The 27,511-nt window shown below is 39.7% G+C and overlaps 1 protein-coding gene across 10 annotated transcripts in view; it reads left to right on the top strand.

The window, feature by feature from the left end:
* PTPRA (protein tyrosine phosphatase receptor type A) overlaps window positions 1-27,511 on the top strand; it is a gene marked incomplete at its 5' end in the record, with an annotated part of 132,525 nt that overhangs the window by 49,874 nt on the left and 55,140 nt on the right. For 4 of the 10 annotated variants that reach the window (XM_079719212.1, XM_079719209.1, XM_079719207.1 and 1 more), the window contains 2 exons: window positions 11,847-11,925; window positions 13,278-13,619. In XM_079719212.1, coding sequence (XP_079575338.1) covers window positions 11,847-11,925; window positions 13,278-13,619 — 421 coding nt within the window. Of the gene's footprint in view, window positions 1-11,846; window positions 11,926-13,277; window positions 13,620-20,008; window positions 20,036-27,511 lie in introns of those variants that run through there. The other 6 variants (XM_079719213.1, XM_079719210.1, XM_079719206.1 and 3 more) reach the window with 5 other exon arrangements.

Genomic DNA, 27,511 nt, shown 5'->3' with positions numbered 1-27,511 from the left:
CCTAGTAGGCACTTAATAGGTATGTGGCCGTGGACAAATTCCTTAACCTCTGTGATCTTTATTCATTTGTAGAATGGAAAAACAGTACCTAACTCAAAAGGTGGTTGTGGGGATTAATTAGGTTAAAGTATGTAGAATGCCTCATACAAATGCCTAGCACATAGCAGGCAACCAAGGATTATAGTTGTAAAAATAGTTTTTGATCTTAATAATAAATAACATAATGTTAATGAGTGAACAGTTAGCTGAAGGAACTGAACTCTCCATCTAGGTGCCTTTTTCTCAAACCAGAGAACCTGAAAAGCTCTAGAAGAAGGCTCAGGCAGAGCATAACATTCCTAGCTGCCACTTTGTTTCTTCCACACATGGGAGACATCTTTCAACAGTCTTTAAGCTTGGAAGGGTCAAACAGTGATATGTGAAGAAAAGTCCGGTAGACCTGGATTTGAATTCTACTTCTACAACTACCAGCTATGTGACCATCTCTCAATTTCTTTATCTTCAAAATGGGAATATGAAGAATATCTCTCATGTAGAGTTGCTCTGAGCTTTAACTGAGATAAAAGGCCAAATATTGAGATAAATTGTACCTGATACTTGATCATATTTTATCAATGTATTGAATATTGAATGCTTAGCTTTGTATAGATGGACTCTTGCTGGAAGCTGTCACAGCCAGAGTCTCTGCTCTGGAGAATGTGCAGATTGGCTGAGCTCTCCTTTGCTAGTGGGAACTTCATAATATTAATTGCTTGTAACATTTTTTCTTTAGCAAATGTATGCAACATTGTGCTTCCTAGCAAGAGCACCAAGGAAAATGCATTTCAGAGCACCCTCATCATTTCCATTCCTTATCCATAGCAAGTCATAATGTTAGGAGTTGGTCTTATTCTTTATAACTATCTGTATCAGGATTGGGATTGGTTGCATATATCAGAAAATAGGTTTATTTCTTTCTTGTATATATGAAATCTGAAAGTAAGCAGGGCTGGTATGGCAGTTCAACAGTGTCATCAGAAAACTTGGTCTCTTTCTAGCTCTCTATTCTATTATCTTGAAAGTCACTGCAGGGCCCATAATGGCTGCTGGGGCTCTAATCATCACATCTGAATTCTAGATTACAGGAGAGAGAGGACAGGGAAAAAAGACTCCCTACCTCCCTCCCTGTTAAACCACCTTCCTAGAGATCTCATAATATACTTTAGCTTATATCTCCTTGGCCAGAATTTAGTCACTTGTCTACACCTAACTGAGGAATGGGCGTGTTCTCCTTAGTACTAGCATCCAGTTTTCTTTCTTTCTTCCTCTCCTTGTTCTTAGGTGAGGGTGGCATGTCTCTCCGGACCTCAGGGTCCATTGACAGGGAGTGTACATCTGGGCAAGGAGTGTTTCTCTTTGGCCAGAAGCTCAAAAATTCTTTCTTTACTAGATACTCAATATGCCTGGGATGGTTCCTTCATCTTGGGTGCAGTATATATATTTCAAATAATTTACCCCTGGAATGTGTGTAAGCATGTATAATTCATTGCAATTCAAGAGAGACTCCCTCCCACACAAGGTACACAGCATGGTAAGTTGTAATAACACCAATATCAGCATCATAGGATTGGGAAGGATTAAGTGAGAGGAAGCATACCAAGTGCTCAGTGCAAACTGGGATTTGAGATGGGAGGGCAAGTATGAGTGATTTAACAGCCAGTGAACACTGCCCACCATCCATGTTCCCACTGCAGAATTCAGCCTCCACATGATTTCCTGGGGCATGTCTCAGATCTGCTATGCTGAATTTGAATTTTAAGAACATTTAGGAAATGTTCTTAGACACTAAAATATTAGGAAAACAATAGCTATAATTTTTCAGAACTTCCTTTGTTGTTTGTCCTAAGGCTTTTAAGTATCGCTAATGGCATCTTGGTTTTCCTTTGTTATTTGAATGTTAAACTTTCCTGGTTTATCTCCCTAATGTATGTGTAGTGGAAACAAATTTTTTTAAGTAAGAAATGTTTTTGTAATGAAAAAAGAACTGTATATTAGCCTTTCGTCTGGGTGTGGTGGGATAGGAGAAAGGATACAGTGTGTATGCCATTGTGTCCAATAAATTAGGGAACTGCCCAGACCTTCATGACTCATCTCCCAAAGCCTCCCTGCTCATTTATTCTATACTCATAAACCAAAGGCTTATTATTCACAAGGGTGTTTGAAAAAAATGAAAAATGTATAAGCTTGAGTTTCTTCCATTATTTGGCTTTCCTGGAGTATATAATTCTGTCTTTACTCAGACCACTGTTGCCCAGTCAAAAATAACGTGTAAGGACTTCCTGGTGGCACAGTAGTTAATAATCCGCCTGCCAGTGCAGGGGACACAGGTTCAAGCCCTGGTCTGGGAAGATCCCACATGTTGCGGAGCAACTAAGCCCGTGCACCACAACTTCCAAGCCTGCGCTCTAGAGCCCGTGAGCCAGAACTACTAAAGCCCATGTGCCTAGAGCCCGTGCTCCACAACAAAGAGAAACCACCGCAATGAGAAGCCCACGCACCGCAACAAAGAGTAGCCCCCACTCACCGCAACTAGAGGAAGCCTGCGTGCAGCGATGAAGACCCAATGCAGCAAAAAATTAATTAATTAATTAATATTAAAAATGTGTAAGTTAGAGGAGGAAATCATATACAGTTAATTCCTACCTAACAAAAGCAAACAGAAAGACTGGTTAAAATGATTGTGGTATATCCATATGATAAAACACTATGTGGCTACTGAAAAGAAAAGTAGCTGGAAAGTATTGATGTGGAAGATGTCCAGGATTTATTATTTAAGTAAAAATGCAAGCTGTAGAAGCAGATCTACTATCCTGTTTATTTATTTATTTTTTATGTGTAGGTATATAATTTTATAGTATTGGAAATCTCTATAAAGGATATGAAAGAAAGTATTTAGTGATCACTTTTGGGAAATGGGACAGACAGGAGGTGAATGAGACTTAGATTTTTCTTTATATCCATCTGTTCTGTTTGTATGTCTTTTGTTGTTGTTGTTGTTTGGCTGTGCCATGCCCAGCTTGCAGGATCTTAGTTCCCTGACCAGGGATTGAACCCGGGCCATGGCAGTGAAAGCACTGAGTCCTAACCACTAGACCACCAGGGAATTCCCTGTTTGTATGTCTTGTAATGAGCATGCTTTATTTATTTATTTTAATAGCTTATAATTTCAGTGAAGGGGAGGAGGACCAATGTCTTTCCTATATAAGAAAAGTAATCTTTTAATAAATAACATTAAAAGATTCCACTCATTTCAGCTAGAAGATGAATAAGGTCTAAGGATCTAACATAAAAGATGGTAACTATATTTGACAACACTCTATTGTATAATTGAAATTTGCTAAGAGATTAGAACTTAAATTTTCTCTCCCCCCAAAAAAGATAAACAGGTGAGGTGATGAATGTATTAATTAACTAGATGGGGGAAATTCTTTCACAATGTATATGTATATAGAATCACCACAATGTACACTTTATTTTTTTATTTTTATTTTTTTTGCGGTACGCGGGCCTCTCACTGTTGTGGCCTCTCCCGTTGCGGAGCACAGGCTCCGGACGCGCAGGCTCAGCGGCCATGGCTCACGGGCCCAGCCGCTCCGCGGCATGTGGGATCTTCCCGGACCGGGGCACGAGCCCGTGTCCCCTGCATCGGCAGGCGAACTCTGAACCACTGTGCCACCAGGGAAGCCCCAATGTACACTTTAAATATCTTATAATTTTATATGTGATTTTTACCTTAGTGAAGCTGAAATTAAAAAAAAAAAAGATTCCATTCATAATGGTAACATAATATTAAAAAAAAACAGGAAGAGGGCTTCCCTGGTGGCGCAGTGGTTGAGAGTCTGCCTGCCAATGTGGGAGACACAGGTTCGTGCCCCGGTCCGGGAGGACCCCACATGTCGCGGAGCGGCTGGGCCTGTGAGCCATGGCCGCTGAGCCTGCGCGTCCGGAGCCTGTGCTCCGCAACGGGAGAGGCCCGTGTACCGCAAAGGAAAAAAGAAAAAAACAGGAAGAAATAGGACAAAAAATACAGTAACACTTTTAACATAAAAACTTGAATAAATGGACAAAATACTAAAAACTTGATTAAATGGGCAAAATACTGTCCCAAGACTATGCAATGCAATACCACGAAAATACCAGTTCTCTCAGAACTGATTTTTGTAATCAGCCTTTTATTCTAAACATTTCAAATGTAGAGAAGAGTTGAGAGGATTTTATATCCACCCAGCTAAATTCTACAATTAACATTTTACTCTACTGTATCTGTCTATCCATCCCCTGTATTCATCAATTCATATTGTTTTTAATGTATTTCAAAGTAAGTTGTGTATATCAGTGTACTTCTTCCCAGTTATTTAAGCATACATATCATTTACAACATGTGTTTATGGGTGGAATCTTTTTAGAGATAAAATTTATGTACAGTGAAATGCACAAATCTTAAGTTATCATTCAGTGAGTTCTGAAAAATTCATATACCCACACAACCCATTTCCCTGTCAACATATAGAATATTACTGTTGTCCAGGAAGTACCCTCATGTTCCTTTTCAGTAAATCCTCCATCTCTTTCCCAGGCAACCATTGTTCTGATTTTTCCACCACAGATTAGTTTTGCTTTTTCTAGAACTTCATCTGTATGGAGTCATATGTTATGTACTCTTTTGTGTAAGGCTTTTTTCACTCAGCATGATGTTTTTTAGATTCATCCATGTTTTTGTGTGTATCAGTAGTTCTTTCCTTTTTATTACTGAGTAGTATTCCATTGTAAGAAAAAACCACTTTCCATTTATATATTCTGTTAGTGATAGTTACTTGGGTTATTTTCAGCTTTTTGTTATGAACATTCTTGTACTAGTCTTTTTTTGGATATATGTTCTTATTTCTCTTGTGTAAATATATAGAAATGGAATTATTGGGTCATAAAGCTAGGTGTATATTTAGTTTTAAAAGAAGTTGTCAGACAAACTGATTTTTAAAATAAAATAAAAGTATCACAAATAGCTCATCTAAAAATCCTGTGACAAGGCAGAACCATTCCTGCTATTAGAATTTGTGCACAGGCTTCCTGGCATCGTGCAGACTATAGTTGAAAGGGAGGACTGGTCTCCTTCTGACGTTTGATAGTGCATATTTCCCGCAGATTCAAACTATTTAACTGTTCATCTGTGTCAAGACTAGGCCTTCGTCATAGAACCAGCTTTCAAAATCCTCAATTCAGAGAGAGGTATGGGGAAGAGATAAATTTGGGAGAGTATGGGATGTCAATAAATCAGTTGTGACAGAGAGGTTGAGGGATTTAACAACAAAGAATGTGTGTGTGTGTGTGTGTGTGTGTGTGTGTGTGAGAGAGAGAGAGAGAGACAGACAGACACACACACACACACTCAGAGAAGGGTGGGGAAGAGAGGAAGAGAAAGGGGAATGGGCGAAGGAGAAAGAAATACTAGTGGGCTTTTCCTCTTGTGAATTTTTTTTAAAATATTTATTTATTTATTTATGGCTGCATTGGGTCTTAGTTGCAGCATGCAGGATCTTTTGTTGAGTCATGCAGGCTCTTTGTTGCGGTGCACAGGCTTCTCTCTAGTTGCGGTGCGCAGGCTCTCTAGTTGTGGCATGCAGGATACAGAGCACGTGGGCTCTGTAGTTGTGGCACGTGGGCTATCTAGTCGTGGTGCATGGGCTTAGTAGTTGGAGTGCATGGGCTTAGTTGCCCCACGGCATGTGGGATCTTAGTTCCCCAACCAGGGATCGAACCCACGTCCCCTGCATTGGAAGGCGGATCCTTAACCACCAGACCACCAGGGAAGTCCCTCTTCTCATGAATTTTGAGTTTTTTTGCAAAAGTTATTATTGTTTTTTTGGCTGTGTGGGGTCTTCATTGCTGCACGCAGGCTTTCTCTAGTTGCGGAGAGCGGGGGCTACTCTTTGTTGCAGTGTGCGGGCTTCTCATTGCAGTAGCTTCTCTTGTTGGGGAGCACGGGCTCTAGGCGCACGGGCTTCAGTAGTTGTGGCACGTGGGCTCGGTAGTTGTGGCTCGCAGGCTCTAGAGTGCAGGCTCAGTAGTTGTGATGCATGGGCTTAGTTGCTCTGAGGCATGCGGGATCTTCCCGGACCAGGGATGGAACCCGTGTCCCCTGCACTGGCAGGCGGATTCTTAACCACTACGCCACCAGGGAAGTCCCGCAAAAGTTATTTTTAAGATGGTTCAAAATAAAAGGCTTGTGTGCTGAAATAAAATGATCTCCAAAGAGCCTCATTTTGTTTAACAGCTGCATAGTATTCCATTTTATGAATATGCCATAATTTATTTAAACACGTCTCCCTCTCCCATTGATAAACATTTAGGTTATTTTCAGTCTCTTTCTACTGCAGACTATGTTTCATTAAATAACCTGTATATTGGTCACTTTTAAAGTATGGGTATATCTGTAAAATTCTCAAGTAGAATTGTGTCAAAGTGTTTGTGCTTTCATAATTCTGATAAATATTTACAGATCGTATGAGAGTATTTGTTTACACAAACTTGTTTACACAAACCCTTGCCCCAACGCAGTGTTGTTAAAGTTTTTTAATATATTTTTTATATTTGCCTATCTGATAGGTGCAGTATGGCTTTAATTTGGCTTTCTTTGATCATGAGTGAGTTTAAGCATTTTTTCTTATATCAGTATTTAAGAGAACTATTTAGTTTTCTGTGAATTGTCTGTTTCATCTCTTTTACTCTTTTGCCATCTCTTAATCTGTAGGACTCCTTTATATATCAAGGAAAATAGACCTTTGTGAATGAGTTGGAAATATTTTTAAAGAGCTCATTCTTTAAAAATATGGAGGTAGCTGTTTTAGTGGAATGGTGGAAAAAGAAGCCAGATTGCCATGGAGACAACTCTTTCTAGAAATTTGGCTGTGAAGTGGAGTAGAGAGAATGCTAGCTGGAGGACTGATATAGATGAAAAGGAGTTCTTTTCTTTGAGAAATTCTTAATTGTGTTTAAATGCTGTTATGAAAGGGCGTTAAACCTAGAAGATGGTGTTAGAGGATCTACAGGACAAGGTTCCTAAGGGACTGAGATTCTTGGGAGGAATTGCAGAGAAGGAAGAAATTTGTAAATAAGGTGACTGGTAGGTAAGGGTGTCCCAGTCTAGTGGTTTCTCTTACCTCTGAAGTGAAGGCAAGGCCAACAGCCAAGGATGTGAGAGGAGATGGTTGGAGAGGAGAGGAGGTTCTTTGAAATCACTGGAGCATTAGAGAGAGAGCTGAGTAGGGAAATATAGAAAGATTGCAAAAGTGTTCAGAGTTCCATTGAGGCAGAAACAGTGATCTTAACCTTATGGGTTGTTTGATTTTCTTAAGGAGCATTTGGCAGTCCAGGTGTAAGGCTGACAGTTGGATTAGTTCAGGGTTGGGAATATTTCCCCCATATAGGTGTAATAGAAGAACAACATAGCAAAAGAATTTAGGATATTGGCAAGGTAGTGATTGAGCTAACGCCAAGTTTTCTTGGTTGAGTAGAGAAGGAAATAAAGACAGAACAGAGATATTGGAAAGAAAATTAGAGGTTCAAGGGACTGAAAGCCTGGGTGAGGTCAAAGTGCAGGTATAGTAGACATAATAGAGTGTGAACTGCAAGGGTAAGGGAGTATGGGTTGGAGAGTGGGAAAGTAAGATTCCGTATGAGAGCTTTTCCTGGTGCTGACAAAATCTAGAGCACAGCCATTGTCATGACCAGCCCCAGTGGAGTGGAGGTATAAGGTCATTGGAGTTGAGGAAGTCAGGGAACTCAGAAACTTGTCTGGATGTGAATTGTGGCTGTCATCTGTAAAGATGTTGAAACAAAATCTTTCAGGAGAATATCAGGACTTTGGAATGGGAAGAAAACTGTGAGCCACAATGCAGTGTCTTCAGTGACAAGTGAGTGCCAGGAAATCATAAGGCAAAAAAGCCTTCAAGAACAGGGCGTATTAGAGCAGACTCCAGGAAGAATGGTTTGCATATGGCATCCTAGAGGTCTGAGGAAATCTCAACTGTACTTCCTGACTTTGCAGCTTTGGAATACTTGGAATGAAAGACTTGGAGACTGGAGGAGGGAAAGTTAAGCATAGGTATAGTTGCAGTTTAGTCAGGGTGTCAGAAGTCACAGGAATTTACTTGAGGGTCTTTATATCCTCTGGGAAGAATGAGGCCTTTACGATGGTTTTCCTGGTTGTGGTCCATGGATATACCTTGTTACTGACATGGCTCTTCTTAAATTCTGACATGCCTCTCACTCCCTAGTTTATGCATACAAATCCTCTCCAACTTGCCATCCAGTATGCATTTGTTCTTTTCCTTGAATTCTTCCACTTCACTTTCCTCTGCAGTTTCCTTCCTTTAGTTTTGCTTCTTATATTCATGCTTTGTAGTGAAATCTATTTTCTTTTTAACTTAGTTTTATTATTTTTATTTATAAAAATATCATGCTCCTTATTTGAAAAATCTTGGAAATAAAATACAATATAAAGAAAATAAAAATCAAAAAATGCTATGCTAAAATGTTTATAGGGCTTCCCTGGTGGCGCTGTGGTTGAGAGTCCGCCTGCCGATGCAGGGGACGTGGGTTCGTGTCCCGGTCCGGGAAGATCTCACATGCCACGGAGCGGCTGGGCCTGTGAGCCATGGCCGCTGAGCCTGCGCATCCGGAGCCTGTGCTCCGCAACGGGAGAGGCCACAACAGTGAGAGGCCCACGTACCGCAAAAAAAAAAATAAAATAAATAAATAAATAAAATAAAATGTTTATAGATTTTTTCTTCCAGGCTTACTTTCATGCATATACATTCATATACATACATAAATTTAGTTGAGATCAAATGGTATATTCAGAGTTTTTTTAGTATTTATTTACTTATTTTATTATTATTTATTTGGTTGTGCCAGGTCTTAGTTGCAGCTCTCGGGCTCCTTAGTTGCTGCTCGAGGGCTCCTTAGTTGCAGCTCTCGGGCTCCTTAATTGTGGTGTGTGAACTCAGTTGCAGCATGCATGTGAGATCTAGTTACCTGACCAGGGATCAAAGCTAGGCCTCCTGCATTCGGAGCATGGAGTCTTAACCACTGCACCACCAGGGAAGTCCCTATATTCAGTTTTGATCTGATGGGTTTTTTTAAGCTTAAAAATGATGGACTTGTTCCATTTTCTTAAATTCTTTGAATATAGCATATTGAATAGCAACAATTATTGTCTTGAAGAGCAGCATAATACTACTGACTTTTCCCTATTTTCCCTATTTTTGGGTATTTGGATTGTTTGCATTTTTCTACTTAATGAATAGCTCCATATCATTTTAATCTGAGTTTCAGATTATTTACATATACTCATTTCCAAGTACATATACTTGGAAATGGGTCAGAAAACAATGTGGGCACCTTTAAGATTCTTGTATAATCTTTCTGGAAAGGAGTTTGCTATTTATAGGCTAATTGGTATTCCCATCAGTAGTTTGAGTTCTATTTTGAGTACCAAGGAGCACAATTGCTTGAGTCATATGGTAAGAATATGTTTAGTTTTGTAAGAAACCACCAAACTGCCTTCCAAAGTGGCTACACCATTTTGAATTCCCACAGTGAACGGGAGTTGCTGCTGCTCTGCAGAAGCACCAGGATTTGATGTTATCAGTGTTTTGGATTTTGGGCATTCTGATAGGTGTGTAGTGGTGTCTCATTGTTTTAATTTGCAACTCCCTAATGACATATGTTGCTGAACATCTTTTCATATGCTTTTTTGCCATTTTGTATCTTCTTTGGTGAGGTGTCTGTTCAGGTCTGACTTTTTAAATTGGGTTGATAGTTTTTTTATTGTTGAGTTTTAAGAGTTCTTTATTTTGGATAGCAGTCCTTTACCTGATGTGTGTTTGGCAAATATTTTCTCGCAGTCTGTGGCTTGTCTTCTCATTCTCTTGACATTGTCTTTTGCAGAGCAGAAGTTTTAAATTTTGATGAAGTGCAGCTTATTGATTATTCTTTTATGGCTCTGCCTTTGGTGTTGTATCTTAAAAGTCATTGCTAAACCCAAGGTCATGTAGGTTTTCTCCTATGTTATCTTCCAGGAGTCTTTTATATTTACATCTAGGTCTATGATTCATTTTGAGTTAATTTTTGTGAAGAGTATAAGGTCTGTGTCTAGATTTTTTTTTTTTGTATATGTATGCCAAGCTATTCCAGCACCATTTTTTGAAAAGACTATCTTTGCTCCATTGTATTGCCTTTACTCCTTTGTAAAAGATCTGTTGACTATGTTTATGTGGGTCTATATCTGGGTTCTCTCTCGTGTTCCATTGGTCTGTTTGTCTATTCTTTCACCAATACCACACTGCCTTGATTACTATTTGCTTTTTTATATTACTATTTGCTTTTACAGTAATCCTCCAACTTTGCTTCAGTATTGAGCTAGCTATTCTCAGTCTTTTGCATCTCTATATAAACTTAACCAGTTGTTGATATCCACAAAATAGCTTGGTAGGATTTTGATTGAGATTGCACTGAATCTATAAACCCAGTTGGGAGGAACTGACGTCTTGACAATATTGAGTCCTCCTATCCATGAACATTGTTTATGATTGATTTCTTTTATATTTTGTAGCTTTTATTTTTTTCTATTGTCAGATATTCCATTTTTACCTTTGTGATTTATTCCTTTGTGATTTCTTACAATGCATTTATGTTTAGAAAATCCTTCCTCACTCTGAAATCACATTTTCATTTATTCCCTCTTAAAATGTGTTTGTAAGCATTTAATTTTTCAGCCCATCTGGATCTTATTTTGATATATGGAATGAGGTGATGGTCTAACCCCCTCCCCGCAAATACACTGTTATTTTTCCTAAAACCATGTCCTATTGGTTTATCAAGAATAGACATGGATACATACATAATAATCAGCCTTCCAATCTGTTTTCTAACCCTTATGGAGGGAATTGTATGCTTTCCCAATTTTGGATAATGGTCGGGGGGAAGAGGGGAACTGGTCAAATCTTGTATTGCTGTACCTTGGGAAGGCCACTGGCTGAACCCAGTTCCCTGCTAGGCATGGTTATTGGTATCAGAGGCAGACTCCTGGGATGTGCATAAACCACCTGCATTTCTCCACGCTCCCTCAGAGATTGTCATGTGCCTGGTGGAGAGGCATGTGCTGATTCCCTTGGAGAGTCACTACCATATTAAATTACCTCTAGGCTGTGAGTTTCATGAAAATGGGACCTCGGAGTGTATTGCTCCCTAGTTGTTTCCCTAGTACCTAGCTTAGTATAGGGCATAGACATCTGAATGGATGAATGAGCCACTACTACCAATGGGAATGTACCATAGCCCTCTGATACGGTTTGAAGTGAAATAAGAGGTTGAGAACAGCTGTATAATGTCTGCTTTGGAGGGTAGTACATTCATGCAGTCAACCTACCTTCTCCATACTTCTCATTCTGAAGACACTAAAGCTGCACGTATCAATTAACTGGGAAGCTTTAAAATGGATTGCTACCTGCCTCTCACCCCCAGAGATGTAGTCTGGCACAGGGATTTTATTTTTGTTAAGTTCTTTGAGTGATTCTAAAGTACAGCCAAGGTGCAGAACCACTGCTCTTACTTACAGTTGTGTAAAGATTCAATTAAGTAGCTGGATTCCTGGGGAATTGTGCTTACCAGACTCCCAAAAGATCATTGGTCCTGTGTGTGCACTTTAATAGCTAGGAAGAGTTTGCCCAAAATACTCCTTTGGTGAGTAGTTTGGACATAGTTACAGTATAATGGGACCTTATCTAAAATGGCTCTCTATTTTCCAGGTCAACATGGATTCCTGGTTCCTTCTTGTTCTGCTTGGCAGTGGTCTGATACACGTTGGTGCCAACAACACTACCATAGGTAAAGTGCCATTTGATAAGACTGGTATTTGGAATAGAATTTTGGTTTTATGTTTAATGACCCAAATTTGAAGGCCTCGGTGGTACTGAAGAAAGAAAAAATATTAAAGTTTTACTTAAAAGTGATAGTAAGGGCTTCCCTGGTGGCGCAGTGGTTGAGAATCTGCCTGCCGATGCAGGGGACACGGGTTCGTGCCCCGGTCCGGGAAGATCCCACATGCCATGGAGCGGCTGGGCCCGTGAGCCATGGCCGCTGAGCCTGCGCGTCCGGAGCCTGTGCTCCACAACGGGAGAGGCCACAGCAGTGAGAGGCCCGCGTACCGCAAAAAAAAAAAAAGTGATAGTAAAATGTCTTTGCACATCTCTGGGTTATAGTGTATGCTATGCTCAGCATTGTTCTATATACCATATACTACTTTAAATAAAGAGATTATGTATTCATTCCTGAAAAGTTAAAAAAAAGAAAAGAAAATGGTTGCTATTTAAGACTCATATATTGATTCTGAGGAACTAAGTAAAGAATCCAGTTTCTCCCTCCATTAGACAGTAATCCTTTGGAAGTGAGGGAAGGATTCAGCATTAAAACAAGAGTATGTGCTACTTGGCATATACCCAGAGAAAACTGTAATTCAGAAAGATACATGCACCCCTATGTTCATAGCTGCACTGTTCACAATAGCCAAAACATGGAAACAACCTAAATGTCGATCAACAGATAAAGATGTGGTACATATATACAATGGAATACTACTCAGCCATAAAAAAGAACAAAAAAAAAAGGAACAAAATAATGCCATTTGTAGCTACTTGGATACAACTAGAGATTATCATACTAAGTGAAGTAGGAAAGATCCCATATGATACCACTTATATGTAGAATCTAAAATATGGCACAAATGAACCTATCTACGAAACAAAAATAGAGTCACAGACATAGAGAACAGACTTGTGGTTCCAAGGGGGAGAGGGGGAGGGAGAGGGATGGACTGGGAGTTTGGGGTTGGTAGATGCAAACTCTTACATTTAGAATGGATAAAGAACAGGGTCCTACTATATAGCACAGGGAACTGTATCTAATCTCCTAGGACAAATGATAATGGAAAAGAATGTATATATATGTATAACTGAGTCACTTTGCTATACAGCAGAGATTGACACAACATTGTAAATCAATTATACTTCAATTTTTTTTTAAAGATAATAAAATAAAAGAGTGTGAGTTGTATGTGTATGTATCTGCTCATTGGTCTCCAAGTGTTTGAGAGTGTAATAAGGGCTTGCTGCTTTGTGCCTCATACCTGTTGAGCTCTCAAATTCTTTGTGTGATGTTTTCTTGTTTTTTTGTGTTTGTAGTTTCACCTTCAGTAGGCGTTACAAGATCTATTAAAGCATCTACAGCAGAACCACTTAAAGAAGAGACCCAAACTTCAAATCCTACTTCTTCAGTAACTTCTCCTTCCTTGGCACCAACATTCAGCCCAAGCCTAACTCTGGGACCCACCTATGTAACCACTGTCAATTCTTCAGACTCTGACAATGGGACCACAAGAACAGTAAGCACCAATTCTGTAGTCACTGCAGTTTCACCAAATGGAACATGGCTTCCAGATAACCAGTTCACAGATACCAGAACAGAACCTTGGGAGGGGAATGCCAGCACTGCAGCAACCACTCCAGAAACCTTTCCTCCTTCAGGTACTAGAGGTGGTTTCTATTTGTTCTTTTGTTACCTCTTTGAGTTTGTTCACCCTTTTATTATTTTTGTTTGTGTTTTCTAGCCGTAAAATTTCTTGAAATAAGTAAAATCACCCAAGCACAAAGTAATGAAACCTAGATATAGGGGATTCTCAGGAATATCTGGTTAACACAGAGTTAAGAGGAAAGAAGATAGGGGACTTCCCCTGTGGTCCAGTGGTTAAGACTCTGCACTTCCAATGCAGGGGGCCCAGGTTCGATCCCTGGTCAGGGAACTGAAATCCTGCGTGCCGTGTGGCCAAAAAAAAAAAAAAAGGAGGTAAGAAGATAGATTCTGGAGGTTATCCTGCTTTGCATGGGATCCTGGTTAGACTGGGGAGACTTAATCATGTTTAATGGTAGAGAAGAAGGTTGAAAATATAAGAGAAAGAGGAGAGCTAATTGATGATGTGAGAGACTGAAGATGAAAGGATAGTGAAACTGAGTAATAGTATTAGCCTTGAAAAGGAAGGGATCCATGGAGACCATGGGAAGGAGAAGGGGTCTGGGTGTCTATAACAATTAGATAAGAGGGGAAGGCCTGTGGCCAGGAGTAGAGTTAGGAAGAGGAATTCAGGGAAACAGTTAAGTTACACTGCCAGTTTGTTCAGGGCCTCAGCCCAGCCCACTTCTCTTCTTGAATCAATCACTGGTTGAAGTGGAAGTGGCTTTGAAGATAGAATCAGAGACCTAAATCTGAGACCAGGTGGGGTAGAGCAAATTTCCGAGGACTGGAGGGGGTCCCTCAAAGGGCTTCTGTGAGTAGTAAAGGAAATAATTGTTCCCTGACAGCTATATAATTGTCATTCCTTTTCTAGCAAAAATCAGTTACTCTTCTTTGGTCTTATCCCCTTGGCTCATATTTTTTCCTTGTTAGAAGGTGAGTGCCCCAGATGGAATCACATATGGCTCCTGGGGGGCATATTTACTGAATTGAATCTCATTTGCTGATGACATCTTTGAGCTAGACCTTACAACTCAGGCCCTGCACCTGCCAGCTTTAATCCCATATTTTCTACTATAAAGGTTTTGCAGCATTTGCAGTTAAGAGCACAATCTGCTGAGCCACACTACTTGATTTTTTTTTTTTAATCTTTTTTTTTTTTTTTATAAATTCATTTTATTTATTTATTTGGCTGTGTTGGGTCTTTGTTTCTATGCGAGGGCTTTCTCTGGTTGCGGCGAGCAGGGGCCACTCTTCATCGCGGTGCGCGGGCCTCTCACTGTTGTGGCCTCTCCTGTTGCGGAGCACAGGCTCCAGATGCGCAGGCTCAGTAGTTGTGGCTCACGGGCCCAGCTGCTCCGTGGCATGTGGGATCTTCCCAGACCAGGGCTCGAACCCGTGTCCCCTGCATTGGCAGGCAGATTCTCAACCACTGCGCCACCAGGGAAGCCCCCACACTACTTGATTTTGAATCCTGACTCTGCCATACACTAGCTGTGTGACAATAGGCAAGTCTATTTAACCTCTTTACCTCAGTTTCTTCATCAGTATATAAGAATGAATGATGATGATAGTACTTACTTCATAAAGGAGCTGTTAGGATTAAACAAGTTAATATGGGTAAAACATTTATAATGGGGCCTACATATGGTAAGCACTAATTTTAAGTGTTAGGCATCGTACTATGAGTTTTATAGAAGTAATTCCTGTGAAGTATCCTATGGATCCTATTAAGTAGGTTCTATTTTATGTTTTATAGGTGAAGGAGTTTTACAGTGTTTTTCAAAGCACAGGTCATGACCGATTCTTGAAATCAGTTTAGTGAGCCACCACAAATTTGTGTGTGTGTCCTCTTCCATTTTTATTCTTTTCATGTTACATATATTATTTTGTAAAACTTTTGTTTCAGTTATATACAAACACATACTGAGTAATGGTGTAAAAATTTATTTCTTTCTGTAAATTATGGCCATTGCTCAGAGAGGAAAAGCAAAATAACTTGTACAAGCTGAAGTAGTAAATGGAAAAGGTGAGACTGTCACTGACTGTCTTCACGGCCTGTGCTCTTCTATTCTGTACTGTCTTTCATTTAACAATTCTGTGAGATGACCAGGAATAATTATCTCTTTTTAGTAGTTGCTTGATGTAAGACCTTAGAGGTTAAATAATTTGCCTTAGATCTGAAGGCTGTCAAGTAGCAAGTAAGACCTATTTCTCACTTCTGTGGTCTCTCCACACTGCTGTTAGGGAACCGAGTTTTCTATAATCTGCTGTAGGTCCAAATGATGCTGTAGCTGAGAAACCAGTTACTATACAGTTAACACATTTTATGTCTCAGAGGAGGCTGAGACTGCCTTTCACTGGTGGCTCTTATTCAAGATCAGTAGAAGGAAAACTTTATGGTACATCAGGTGTTACAGCCTGAAACCCCACATCTGCCATGTCACCACCATTTTATCAAGCCTCTCATAATTGTTACATCATAACTTTTGGTAAAATCAGTATTTGATGTTTTATATTACTGTGACTATATAATACTATTCCATGCTGAGCTGTGATGTGATTATTTTTTCTTTCTTGTACAACTTTTTTCTGTATTTAATAATTACCTTTTATTTTTTGCTGTTGGAAGCCGCTTCTTCCCAAACTTTCCATAGGCTTGTAATACAGTTAGTTTTCCACAAAGTCAGACCTATTAGATAATCTGTTTATTTCTTTTTTACCTAGAGATCGTCCTCCTGAGTCCTCCATTGTCATTGTCTTATTGAAGCCTAGGTTTTTTCTGATCACTAGGGCTGCTACTCAAGTGTCAGCCTGGGATTTCCCTTCTCTATCATTCTGGGAATTTCCTTTGCTGCTTCCTGGCTTCCATATTGTCTTCTTTCATGGATTACCCCATCACTTAGTAGAACGTATCCTCCAGTAGCTTCCTGAGAAAGGGGTCCATGGGAGGTAAATTGCATGAGGAATTACATGTCTAAAAATATCTTTAGGGGTGTGTATAGAATTTGAGGACATATTTTTTTTCCCTAGAATTTTTAAAGCATTGTCCTAACTGACTTCTAATTCACAGGCTTGGAGAATTCTACTGCTATCCTGATTCCTAATTGTTTGTGTGTCTTTAAAGATCTTCTCTTCATCATTGGTGCCCTGAAATTTCATAGAAATGGGTCTTGATGTGGGTCTTTTTCTTTCATTAATTATTTTGGGATAGGAGCTTTGGAGCTTTCGTCCTTCAGTTCTGGAAATTTTTCTTGTATTTGTTCAAAAATGTTCTTCCCTCTTCCATTTTCTCTGTCCTTTTCATCTAAAATCCTTATTATTTGGATATTGGACATATCCTGAATTAATTCTTTAATCTTAATTTTTCTTTTCTATTGACCTTTGCTTTGAGTTTGTTTTTCACTCTTCTAAAATAACAAGTGTGTGTGTGTGTGTGTGTGTGTGTGTGTGTGTGTGTGTATATACACACACACACATATACATTTTTTCTTCCATTTATAACACAGATAATAAATGTACTGTGTACATTTCTACACATTACTTTTTTCAGTTAGCCTATCATACTTTTTCTATATTATAGTAAGGGGCTACCTCATTGTATGGCTTTACCTTGATGTATTTATCCAGTCTGCCCTATTAGCCAATGTTAAGGTTGGTTTTGTTTTTTTTTTAATTAATTAATCTATTTATTTTGGGCTGCGTTGGGTCTTTGTTGCTGCATGCGGGCTTTCTCTAGTTGCCGTGAGCAGGGGCTACTCTTCATTGTGGTGCATGGGCTTCTCATTGTGGTGCTTTCTCTTGTTGCAGAGCACGGGCTGTAGGTGCACGGGCTTTAGTAGTTGTGGCTCGTGGGCTTTAGAGCACAGGCTCAGTAGTTGTGGCGCACGGGCTTAGTTGCTCCGTGGCATGGGGGGATCTTCCCGGACGAGGGATCGAACCCGTGTCCCCTGCATTAGCAGGTGGATTCTTAACCACTGTGCCACCAGGGAAGTCCCCCCACTGTTTTAATGACTGTAACTTTATAAAATACTTAATGTCTGATAAGATGAGTCATCCCTTGTTAATCTTATTTTTCAGAATTTTGCTAGCAGTTCTTGATTATTTTTCTTCATAAGTGTTATAATCAACTTGTATAGCTGGAACAAAGTTTTTATAGATCATGTTAAGTTTATAGATTAACAGGGACAATTGATATTTTTAATTCTTCCTATCCAAGAATGCTGCGTATTCCATTTGCTGAAGTCTTTTATTTTGTATTTCTTGGAAGTGTTTTAAAATTTTCACCACTCGTGTTGCACGTGTTTTGTTCAGCTTATTTCTACATATTTCAAAGGTTTTTCTTTTTGTTTTGTTGTTTTTGTTTTTTGTTAGTATAGGTGGAATATGGTATCCTCTAACTGGTTGCTGTTGGGGCTATGAAACCTATTTTTTTTAATTGGGATACAATTGACATATAATACTGTTTTAGTTTTAGCTGTACAACATAAGGCCATTGATTTTTGTACATACAATATATTTTATGCTGATCATCTTAATTTCCTTTATGTTTGACATAATTTTCTTCAATTATCATAAGTTTTCAAATCATCTCATCTGCAAATATCTCTTTTTAAATTTCCAAATTTTTAGATCTCTTTTCTTCTGTTTAAATGAATTGGTGAATACCTCTAGAACAAAGTTAGGAAATAATAGTAAAAGTAGATAGCCTTGTTTTGGACTTGACTCTAAGGAGGATGATCTCAGTTGTTTTTCATTAAACATGGTGTTGACTCTTGCGTTGAGATAAACATATTTATCGTGTTCAGGATTTATTGACTCATTCCTGTTTTAAAGAGTATTTATGTCAAGAAGCGGTGTTAAATTTTGCCAGTTGCCAGCTCAGCATCATTGAGCAAGATCTGTATGGGTTTTTTTCTTTTTTTTGTCATATGCTTCAGTGAATCATATTAATTGATTTTCTAATTTTGAACTATTTACATTCCAGCAAAAATAGCTCCACTTGGTCTTGTATTTTTCTTGAATGAACTGTTGCAATTTATTTGATATTATTTTATTTCGAATTTTTTCATTGATATTTCTAAGTTATTTCTTTTTTTGTTAAAGATTTAATTTTTTATTTATTTTTGGCTGCGTTGGGTCTTTGTTGCTGCACGTGGGCTTCCTCTAGCTGTGGAGAGCAGGGACTACTTCCTGGATTGAATGCTTCATTTGTTTATTTTTATTCTTAATTAATATGTATCTAATGCTATGAATTTTTTATAAGCACAGCTTTAGGCATATCCTATAAGTGTTCCTGTAGGTAGTTATATTAGTTAGGGAGTGGTCTAAGCGACTCTTACAAAGACATACCAAAATTCATTGACCACTTAAGTCACTTAAGACACAGACATGTCTTTCTCTCCCCTTTCACATTCCAGACGTAGACAGGGGGGCTTTACCTCATCAGAGACCAAATTCCTTTTTTCTTGTGCCTCTGGCATCCTGACAGTTGCCCTCATCTGCTTGGTCAAGAGGTGGCTCTCATCACTGGGTTCTGATTCCAGCCCCTGGGAAGGAGCAACAGAGGAAATAGTTACAAACAATTTCTTTTCCAAAGGGTGTGACCCAGAGGTTACTCTCATTGCTTTTGTTCACATCCCATTGACTGGAATTCTTCATATGATTACACCTAGAGTCTCAGAAATGTAGTCTCTAAATGGACAGGTTTGTGCTCAGCTAAAAGTGGGGGATGTTCTGTACTAAAGGCAAGAAGAGGAAGAGACTGATATTGGGGGAGTGTCAGTAGATTCTGCCACAAGTGTGATTTGTTATTTGTTTAGGCATTTTGCAGTTAGGTTTTGATTTTAATTTTCAAGTGTTTTCTTACTTTGTTAATTTCTAGTTTTATTGCATCATGGTAAAAGAATATTGTCTGTACTATTTCTACTACGAGGAATTTATAAGGGCTCTTGGATATTTCATAAGCCTTTGAAAAGGTTTTCTCTGTTAGTATACAGAGTTTGGTCTATGCCATTTAGATTTTATTATCTATTATCATTTAGGTCTTTTATATTTTTAACTTAATTTTGCCCTGTTGCATTTTAATGGCTTAAAAAGACATAAAGACCTCAAGTACTATTGTGTTTATATTTCTCTTGGCATTCTTGTATTTTTTATGAATGTTGACGCTGCATTGTTTTTGCAATGTCCTCCTCAGGGAGAAGGACAAACCGTCGATAAAAGTTTAGTGAATCTGGGCAGTCTTATTTCCCAGTTGTTGGAGGGTGCCTCATTGTAGCTCCAACATATACAAAGGGAAAAGTATCCATATTCCTAGAGCTTATTTTGTTTTACATTAGATTGAATAATAATGTTTGTCTTTAATCTGAGTGAATGTTTCTATTTTTTTTTACTTATTACACAGGTAATTCTGACTCCAAGGACAGAAGAGGTGAGCCATTCACCTTATGTTTCTTGTCCTTTTTACAGTGTACAATATTTGTTGCGTTTCCTCTGCTCAGTCTGTGGTAACCTTGTGCATCTCTGACTGTTACTTGTTTATTTTTCCTCAAGTTGTTTCCATATTAACCTCATGGAGAAGACTAACAGAAATAAGTATTCATTACGTTTTTAAATGTAGATGTTGTTTTTTCCCCTAGTCTATAAAATGTTGACCTCTTGTCACTTTATATGGATTTTATGGATTTTCAGCCCTCTGGTGTAACATCCCTATGACTGGAGATGTTATGTCAGTGGTCTAAGCAGGACTGCAGAATCCCTGTTCACCAGAGAATAGAATACATGGGTACTCTTGTAGAAGTGGCATATTTCTCTTAGGACAACAGTAAGGCTACCATCAAAGAGCGTAAGATAGATTATCCAATGGTCTAAGAAATGATCATTGCATTTGAATTTGGAAAATATTAATCTGTGAAGCAATTTTTCTCATCTTGATTTCCTATTTTATCAAATCAGACTTCTTGTGTTTTGTTTTGTTTTTTTCTGATTCCATTATTTAACCATGCACAATTTTTCCTGCATAAGTAATGGAACACTTGAAGGCTTATGAAGTCCCATTAAGTAGGGAGCATTTGAATCAGAAAAGTAGATACTCTGTACAGCAACTATAATTTAAGAAAGGAAAGAAAAGTAGATACTCTAACCCAAAGTGTTGCCCATCTGCCACTATGTTTGGTGAGGAACAGTGAGGTGTTATCATACTGTGTACAGATTTCCCTTGATTTTCCAGCTCTTGCTTTCTTAAACTCAGGAACTAGATTTGATTAATGTAGTGCCCTTGCTATTCACTTTCACTTACCAGATTCTCACTATCAAATGTAGAACTTAATAGATTTATGTTGCAATAGATACTTATATTTGCTCCCTAAAACAGCTCTTTTAACCAATCTTATAATAAAATCAGAAGTCAAAGTGGTAGGCTTCAAAATTAAACATAAGATCTCTGATTCCTTCCTCTACTTAGTGTGTATTTTCATACTCTTCAGCCTTTTCTTGCCCCAGATATTATCCCTGTTTTACCTAGCTGACTAAATATAGATGTGAGTAGTTTCAGTATTATGATTAAAAAGAAATAAATTACCTTAATTATCTAGATTATTGCTAATTGTGACATACTAATATAATAAATCTTTTTAAGTTTAAAAAATAATTTTGTATAATTGCCTTTGACCAAACAGGAAAATGAAGAGGCTTACATAGTCTCAGCCCCATATGTTATGATGATTTTACCAGAGCAAATCCTCAGAAGTATTGCTATAAATTTTGATATCACATTCTAATTTTAAAGCCAAGTACTTTTTGAGAAATGAGGCTATTGTTTTGAAACATTTGCATTATAATGGGTTTGCTAAGCAAATGATGCCTTATGCAGATGATTAAGTGTTATAAATTTTTATGCATTGGCCTTTGATATGCTTTTTGTGTGTGTGTGTGTGATCCGCGGGCCTCTCACTGTTGTGGCCTCTCAGGCTCCGGACACGCAGGCTTAGCAGCCATGGCTCACGGGCCCAGCCGCTCCGCAGCATGTGGGATCTTCCTGGACCGGGGCACGAACCCGTGTCCCCTGCATAGGCAGGCGGACTCTCAGCCACTGCGCCACCAGGGAAGCCCCTTTGATATGCTTTTGAACAGCAATAGCTGGTGTTTTAATTGCCAGCACATATAAGCATAAAAAAGAGAGGACGGGAGGCAAGCAACTTTGCTTCTTTTCTTTCAAAGTTGAAGAAACTAGTTATTTTCTCATGTGTATTATTTTTTTAATGTATTCCAAATTATTTTGGTAGAGCCAGCCTTTTCCCAATTTTGAAAAATATAAATCATATAAGATTTACCATTTTAACCACACAGTTCAGTGGCATTAAGTACATTTACATTGTTGTGCAATCATCACCACCATCTGTCTCCAGAATTTTTTATTTTATTTTTTTAATATCATCCCAGACTAAAACTCTGTAACCCATTAAACAATAACTCCTCGTTTCTCCTTCCCGCAGCCCCTGGTAACCACTAATCTACTTTCTGTCTCTGTAAATTTGTCTGTTCTGTGTACCTCATTTAAGTGGAGTCATACAGTATTTGTTCTTTTGTAACCAGCTTTTCTTTTAAAACATTTTCACTGGTGTTAATTTGGATGATTTGTGTACTATATAGTAATGTATTAAATCCAGTTCTGGCATTATCTACCAAGTACCTCTTCACCATGAAGTCAGTGGTCATGAGTATACTTTCCAGTTGTTATTTAGTCTTCGCTAGTTTTAAATCTCGGTTTCATTAGTTTTGTTCTAGGGGAAACAGACTCTGAGATAAAGAGTCTCATGCCCCTGGGAGACAGTAATGGCAGTAGTATTGGGTAGAGGGAGGAAATGAGATACCATGGAGTCAGAACAAAGGCAGCAAAAGCATTAGTATATGTGGTTAAAACGTGGGCTCTGGAGCTAGACCGCCTGAGTTTGTATGTTGACTCTCTACCACTTACCAGCAGGGTGGGGTAGGTATTTAACTCCTATGCCTCCTTTTGCCATTGGCAAAATAGGATGGGAACAGAATTTCCTTCATTAGGGTTGTTGTGAGGAATGAACTAACATTGAACTAGTGCTTGGCCTACTGCTGGGTCAGCATATAGCAGTTGCTCAGCAACTCTTTACCACCACCACCACTCTGCTACTATTACTGTTAATTAGATGGGAGCCTAAGGGGATCAGGAATCTCAGCCAGCCAGTCAGCATTTGTGGAAACAAGGGTGCGCTCCAAGGCAGGGTCACGCTGCAGTTTACTACCACAGCTGTAGACATTAGCTCATCCTCTGCCCTGTACCTTTTAAACAAAGTTCTGCATAAACCTGTCTCATCTTACTTTTTATTTTAATAGTTTTTTAAATTAGGGTTTTCACATGAAGACTTTATAACTGATATTTGTTAAACAGCAAGAATACAGGATAAAACTATTCTAACCATACTTTACATTATTTTAGATGTAATTTCTATAACTGGGTTTTTTCAAAAAATCTGGACTAGTACCTGTTAGTATTTGTGAAGGAGTCCTTGAGCTACAGAGTTCTAGAACCAGGCAGGATAAACATTCTATTGCACCCCAGAGGCTCCTTAAAGTTTCTCAGCTCTCAAATCAGATCACCCGCTCCCCCTGGGTTTCTCTTTCAATACTTTGCTAGAGTTGAAGTCTAGAAGGGGGTTGGCATTCTTGTTAGAGAGGTATTTTGGAGGCTTCCCTTGTGGCACAGTGGTTAAGAATCCTCCTGCCAATGCAGGGGACACAGGTTCAAGCCCTGGTCCAGGAAGATCCCACATGCCGCGTAGCAACTAAGCCCGTGCACCACAACTAGTGAGCCTGCGCTCTAGAACCCGCAAGCCACGACTACTGAGCCCTCATGCTGCAACTACTGAAGCCTGCGTGCCTAGAGCCCGTGCTCTGCAACAAGAGAAGCCACCGCAATGAGAAGCTCATGTACCACAACGAAGAGTAGCCCCGGCTCACCGCAACTAGAGAAAGCCTGTGTGCAGTAACGAAGACCCAACACAGCCAAAACATAAAAATAAATAAAATAAATAAATTTTTTTTAAAAATAGGGATTTGGGGATTAACATAGTAAGTGACATTATTAAGTGAACTTCATTTATGATGGCTTTCCCTAAGCACCTTTAATAATATATTCATTCAGCACCTATGAGGTGCTGAGGATTCTAGAAAGAAAAAAAAAAAAGTTCCCTGTCTGATGGAAAAAACGTGTGAACACCAAGAATCAGAGCCCACTCAGCTACATGCTATTGGATATATACCATACAAAGTGCTATGAGGGGAGCTTAAAAGGCTCACTATACCTGGGGAGTGGGAAGGAGGCATGAAGGTGAGTTTTGGGCAGTTTAATATAGTAACTGAGGAAAATGAGGATGCATGAGACAGGGTAAAAGCAAGGAGACATGAAAGAGCCAGTCATGTGTTTGAGGAGCTGTGCATGGTTGATGTGCATGAGGTGGGAAGTGGTCAGAGGTAGCCTCAGCAGCAGTGCATTGAGCTCAGGGTGTCTCCTGGTGATGTTAAGGAAGGAAGTGACATGGTCAGATTTTTGTGTTAGAAAGATAACTCCAGAGGCCCTAGGGAAGATGGATGGGCAATAGGAATTAAGGTTTCCAAATGGTAATTTGGCCCAAGACAACAGTGATTGGGTTCATCCCAGAGGTTTGGGCACTTGAGGCAACTTTTGATGACTTTTGCTGTTTTTAGAGCACTTAACAACCTATAAGAAGCACTTAAAGCAACTTTGCCTTTGAGTGTTGATAAATATTTCTACCAAAAAGTGTGAAGACAACAAAAAAAATGGGCCTGAGGAAGTGAGGCTAGAGGAGTATGGCTTTTACTTCACTGATTTTTTTTTTTTTTTTTTTGGCTGCGCTGGGTCTTCACTGCTATGCGCGGGCTTTCTCTAGTTGCAACAAGCAGCCATTGCGGTGTGCGGGCTTCTCATTGCGGTGGCTTCTCTTGTTGCAGAGCATGGGCTCTAGGTGCACGGGCTTCAGTAGTTGCAGCACACGGGCTCAGTAGTTGTGGCACGTAGGCCCTAGAGCATGCGGGCTTCAGTAGTTGCGGCGCATGGGCTCAGTAGTTGCGGTGTGTGGGCTCTAGGGCATGTGAGCTTTAGTAGTTGTCGTGCATGGGCTTAGTTGCTCCGTGGCATGTGGGATTTTTCTGGACCAGGGATGGAACCCGTGTCCCCTGCATTGGCAGGTGGATTCTTTTTTTTTTCTTCTTTTTTTTTTGCGGTACGCAGTCCTCTCACTGTTGTGGCCTCTCCCGTTGCGGAGCACAGGCTCTGGACGCACAGGCTCAGCGCCATGGCTCACGGGCCTAGCCGCTCCGCAGCATGTGGGATCTTCCCGGACCCGGGCACGAACCCGTGTCCCCTGCATCGGCAGGCGGACTCTCAACCACTGCGCCACCAGGGAAACCCCGGCAGGCGGATTCTTAACCACTGCGCCACCAGGGAAGTCCCTTCACTGATTATTTTTGCAGTTGACCAAGGTGTGTCTTAAGTCCTTGAGTGATTCACCTGTCTACATGTGAGCCCTTAAAATAGCATGACCCTTTGTTTTCTTGGAAAGGGGATATTAGCAAATAGACAACTGTTGTCCCAGAACACCATTTTAGTATTTTTTAAATGCTGTCCTCTGGTCTGAGTCTAGGGAGTGAACTTCTGCTAGAATGGGTGGTTGGGGAGTGGGGCGTGGAGGTGGGAGTGGCAGGGAATGGACCACTGTTCCTGCCTTGCCTGCATCATGCAAGGCCACATCTCCAGAGGGCCCAGATCAGGACAGGGCTAAGCACAATGATATGATGAGTCTGTCTGGTTTGGGAAGAGCCCTAGGAGGGTGGCTGGATTCTGAGCCTGTCTCCAAGTCTGAGATTTGATACAGGGAGCTGTAAATTCTCTCCTACTTTATTAATAGGTCTGAGTCTCCTTCCCTCACACAGGCCTGGGAACATCTTTACTATCTGTATTTTCTTTAACTGTATTAAAAACATGGGTGTAGTTCAGATGTCAAGAGGTAAAATCTGACTTTTATGATAGAGGACTCTTCTGGCCTGAAAGCTTGGGAGAGTTAAAATGTTTTTCCAACCAACCAACCAACCAACAAACTCATAGAAAAAGAGGTCAGATTTATGGTCACCAGAGGCAGGGGGTAGCAGCAGTAGAGGGAATTGGATAAAGGCAGTCAGAAGATACAAACCTCCAGTTATAAGATAAATAAGTACTAGGGATGTAATGTACAACATGATAAACATAATTAACACTACTGTATGTTAAATATGAAAGTTGTTAAGAGTAAATCCTAAGAGTTATCATCACAAGAGAAAAAATTTTTCTATTTAATTTTGTATCTGTATCAGATCACGGATGTTCACTAAACTTATTTTGATAATCATTTCATGATGTATGTAAGTCAGATCATTATACTATATACCTTAAACTTTCTGTTTCTGTGAATTTCACTGCTCTGGGTACCTCATATAAATGGAATCATACAGTGTTTGTCTTTTTGTGACTGGCTTATTCACTTAGTATAATGTCTTCAAGGTTCATCCTTATATTGTAGCATATGTTTTCTTCCTTTTTAAGACTAAAAGTATTTCATTGTATACGTATACCACATTTTGCTTATCCATTCATCTGTCAAAGGACATTTGGTTGCTTCTACATTTTAGCTATTGTGACTAAACCCGTGTTTAGTTATGAACATGGGTATTCTTTTGGGCATATACCCAGAAGTGGAATTGCTGGATCATATGATAATTCTATTTTTAATTTTTTGTGGAACCGCCATACTGTTTTCCACAGCAGCTACACCATTTTACATTTTCACCAACAGTGCACAGGGTTCCAATTTCTCCACATCCTGGCCAACACCTGTTATTTTCTGGGACTTTTTTTTTCCTGATAGGTATGAGATTGCTCCTCATTTTATAGTGGCTTTTTTTTTTCTTTTTTTTTGCAGTACACGGGCCTCTCACTGCTGTGGCCTCTTCCGTCGCGGAGCACAGGCTCCGGACGCGCAGGCTCAGCGGCCATGGCTCACGGGCCCAGCTGCTCAGCGGCACGTGGGATCCTCCCGGACCAGGGCACGAACCCGTGTCCCCTGCAGTGGCAGGCGGACTCAACCACTGCACCACCAGGGAAGCCCTGGCTTTTTTTTTTTAATTGATGCAGAGTCCTCTTGCATAAATTGCAGTATATTTTTAAAGATTTATTCTGTTTCTTATACTGCCTCTGCTGTCATTGGTATTTGTGAAGGTCTCCTGTAGGGCTCTGGTTGAGCTTTGCTCTGGAGCACTGAGTTGATTGGAATGTGCTCACAGTAGGTGTCCCTTCAGGAGGACAAACAGGAACATATCCTAAACTAGGGGTTCAGTCATTGTTTAGGAAGTTGGACACACTTATCCTCTAGGCGGAACTGCCTTTCTTTTCCCCTTCTTCATGTCTTGTGGCCTAGAATTACCTCAGGTACCACTCTTGTTCTTCCTCTGTCTTTGGGGCCCACCCAGGAAACCCTCTGTGGACCTAGTGTGTCTGGCAGTCATGTGCATCGTCTCTGGATGCCAGTTTTAACCAAAGCAAAACAAGCATCTGTAAGGCTATCAGGAATACTTAAACAGTAACTGAATACTAGATTATATCAAGGAATTAGTGTTGCTTTTTTTTTTGACAGCGTTGGGTCTTTGTTGCTGCACAAGGGGCTTTCTCTAGTTGCCGGTAGCAGGGGCTACAGTGTTGCTTTTTAAATAGGGTAAAGGTATTGTGATTATGCTAAGAACCCTTATCTCTTAGTGCCACATACTGAAGTAAATACAGTTGAAATGATATGTCTCAGATTTGCCTTAATATAATCCAGTGGTTCTC

Source organism: Hyperoodon ampullatus, assembly GCF_949752795.1.
Source record: "Hyperoodon ampullatus genome assembly, chromosome: 14".
Taxonomy (NCBI): domain Eukaryota; kingdom Metazoa; phylum Chordata; class Mammalia; order Artiodactyla; family Ziphiidae; genus Hyperoodon; species Hyperoodon ampullatus.
This window is presented reverse-complemented; position numbering and strand designations above follow the sequence as displayed.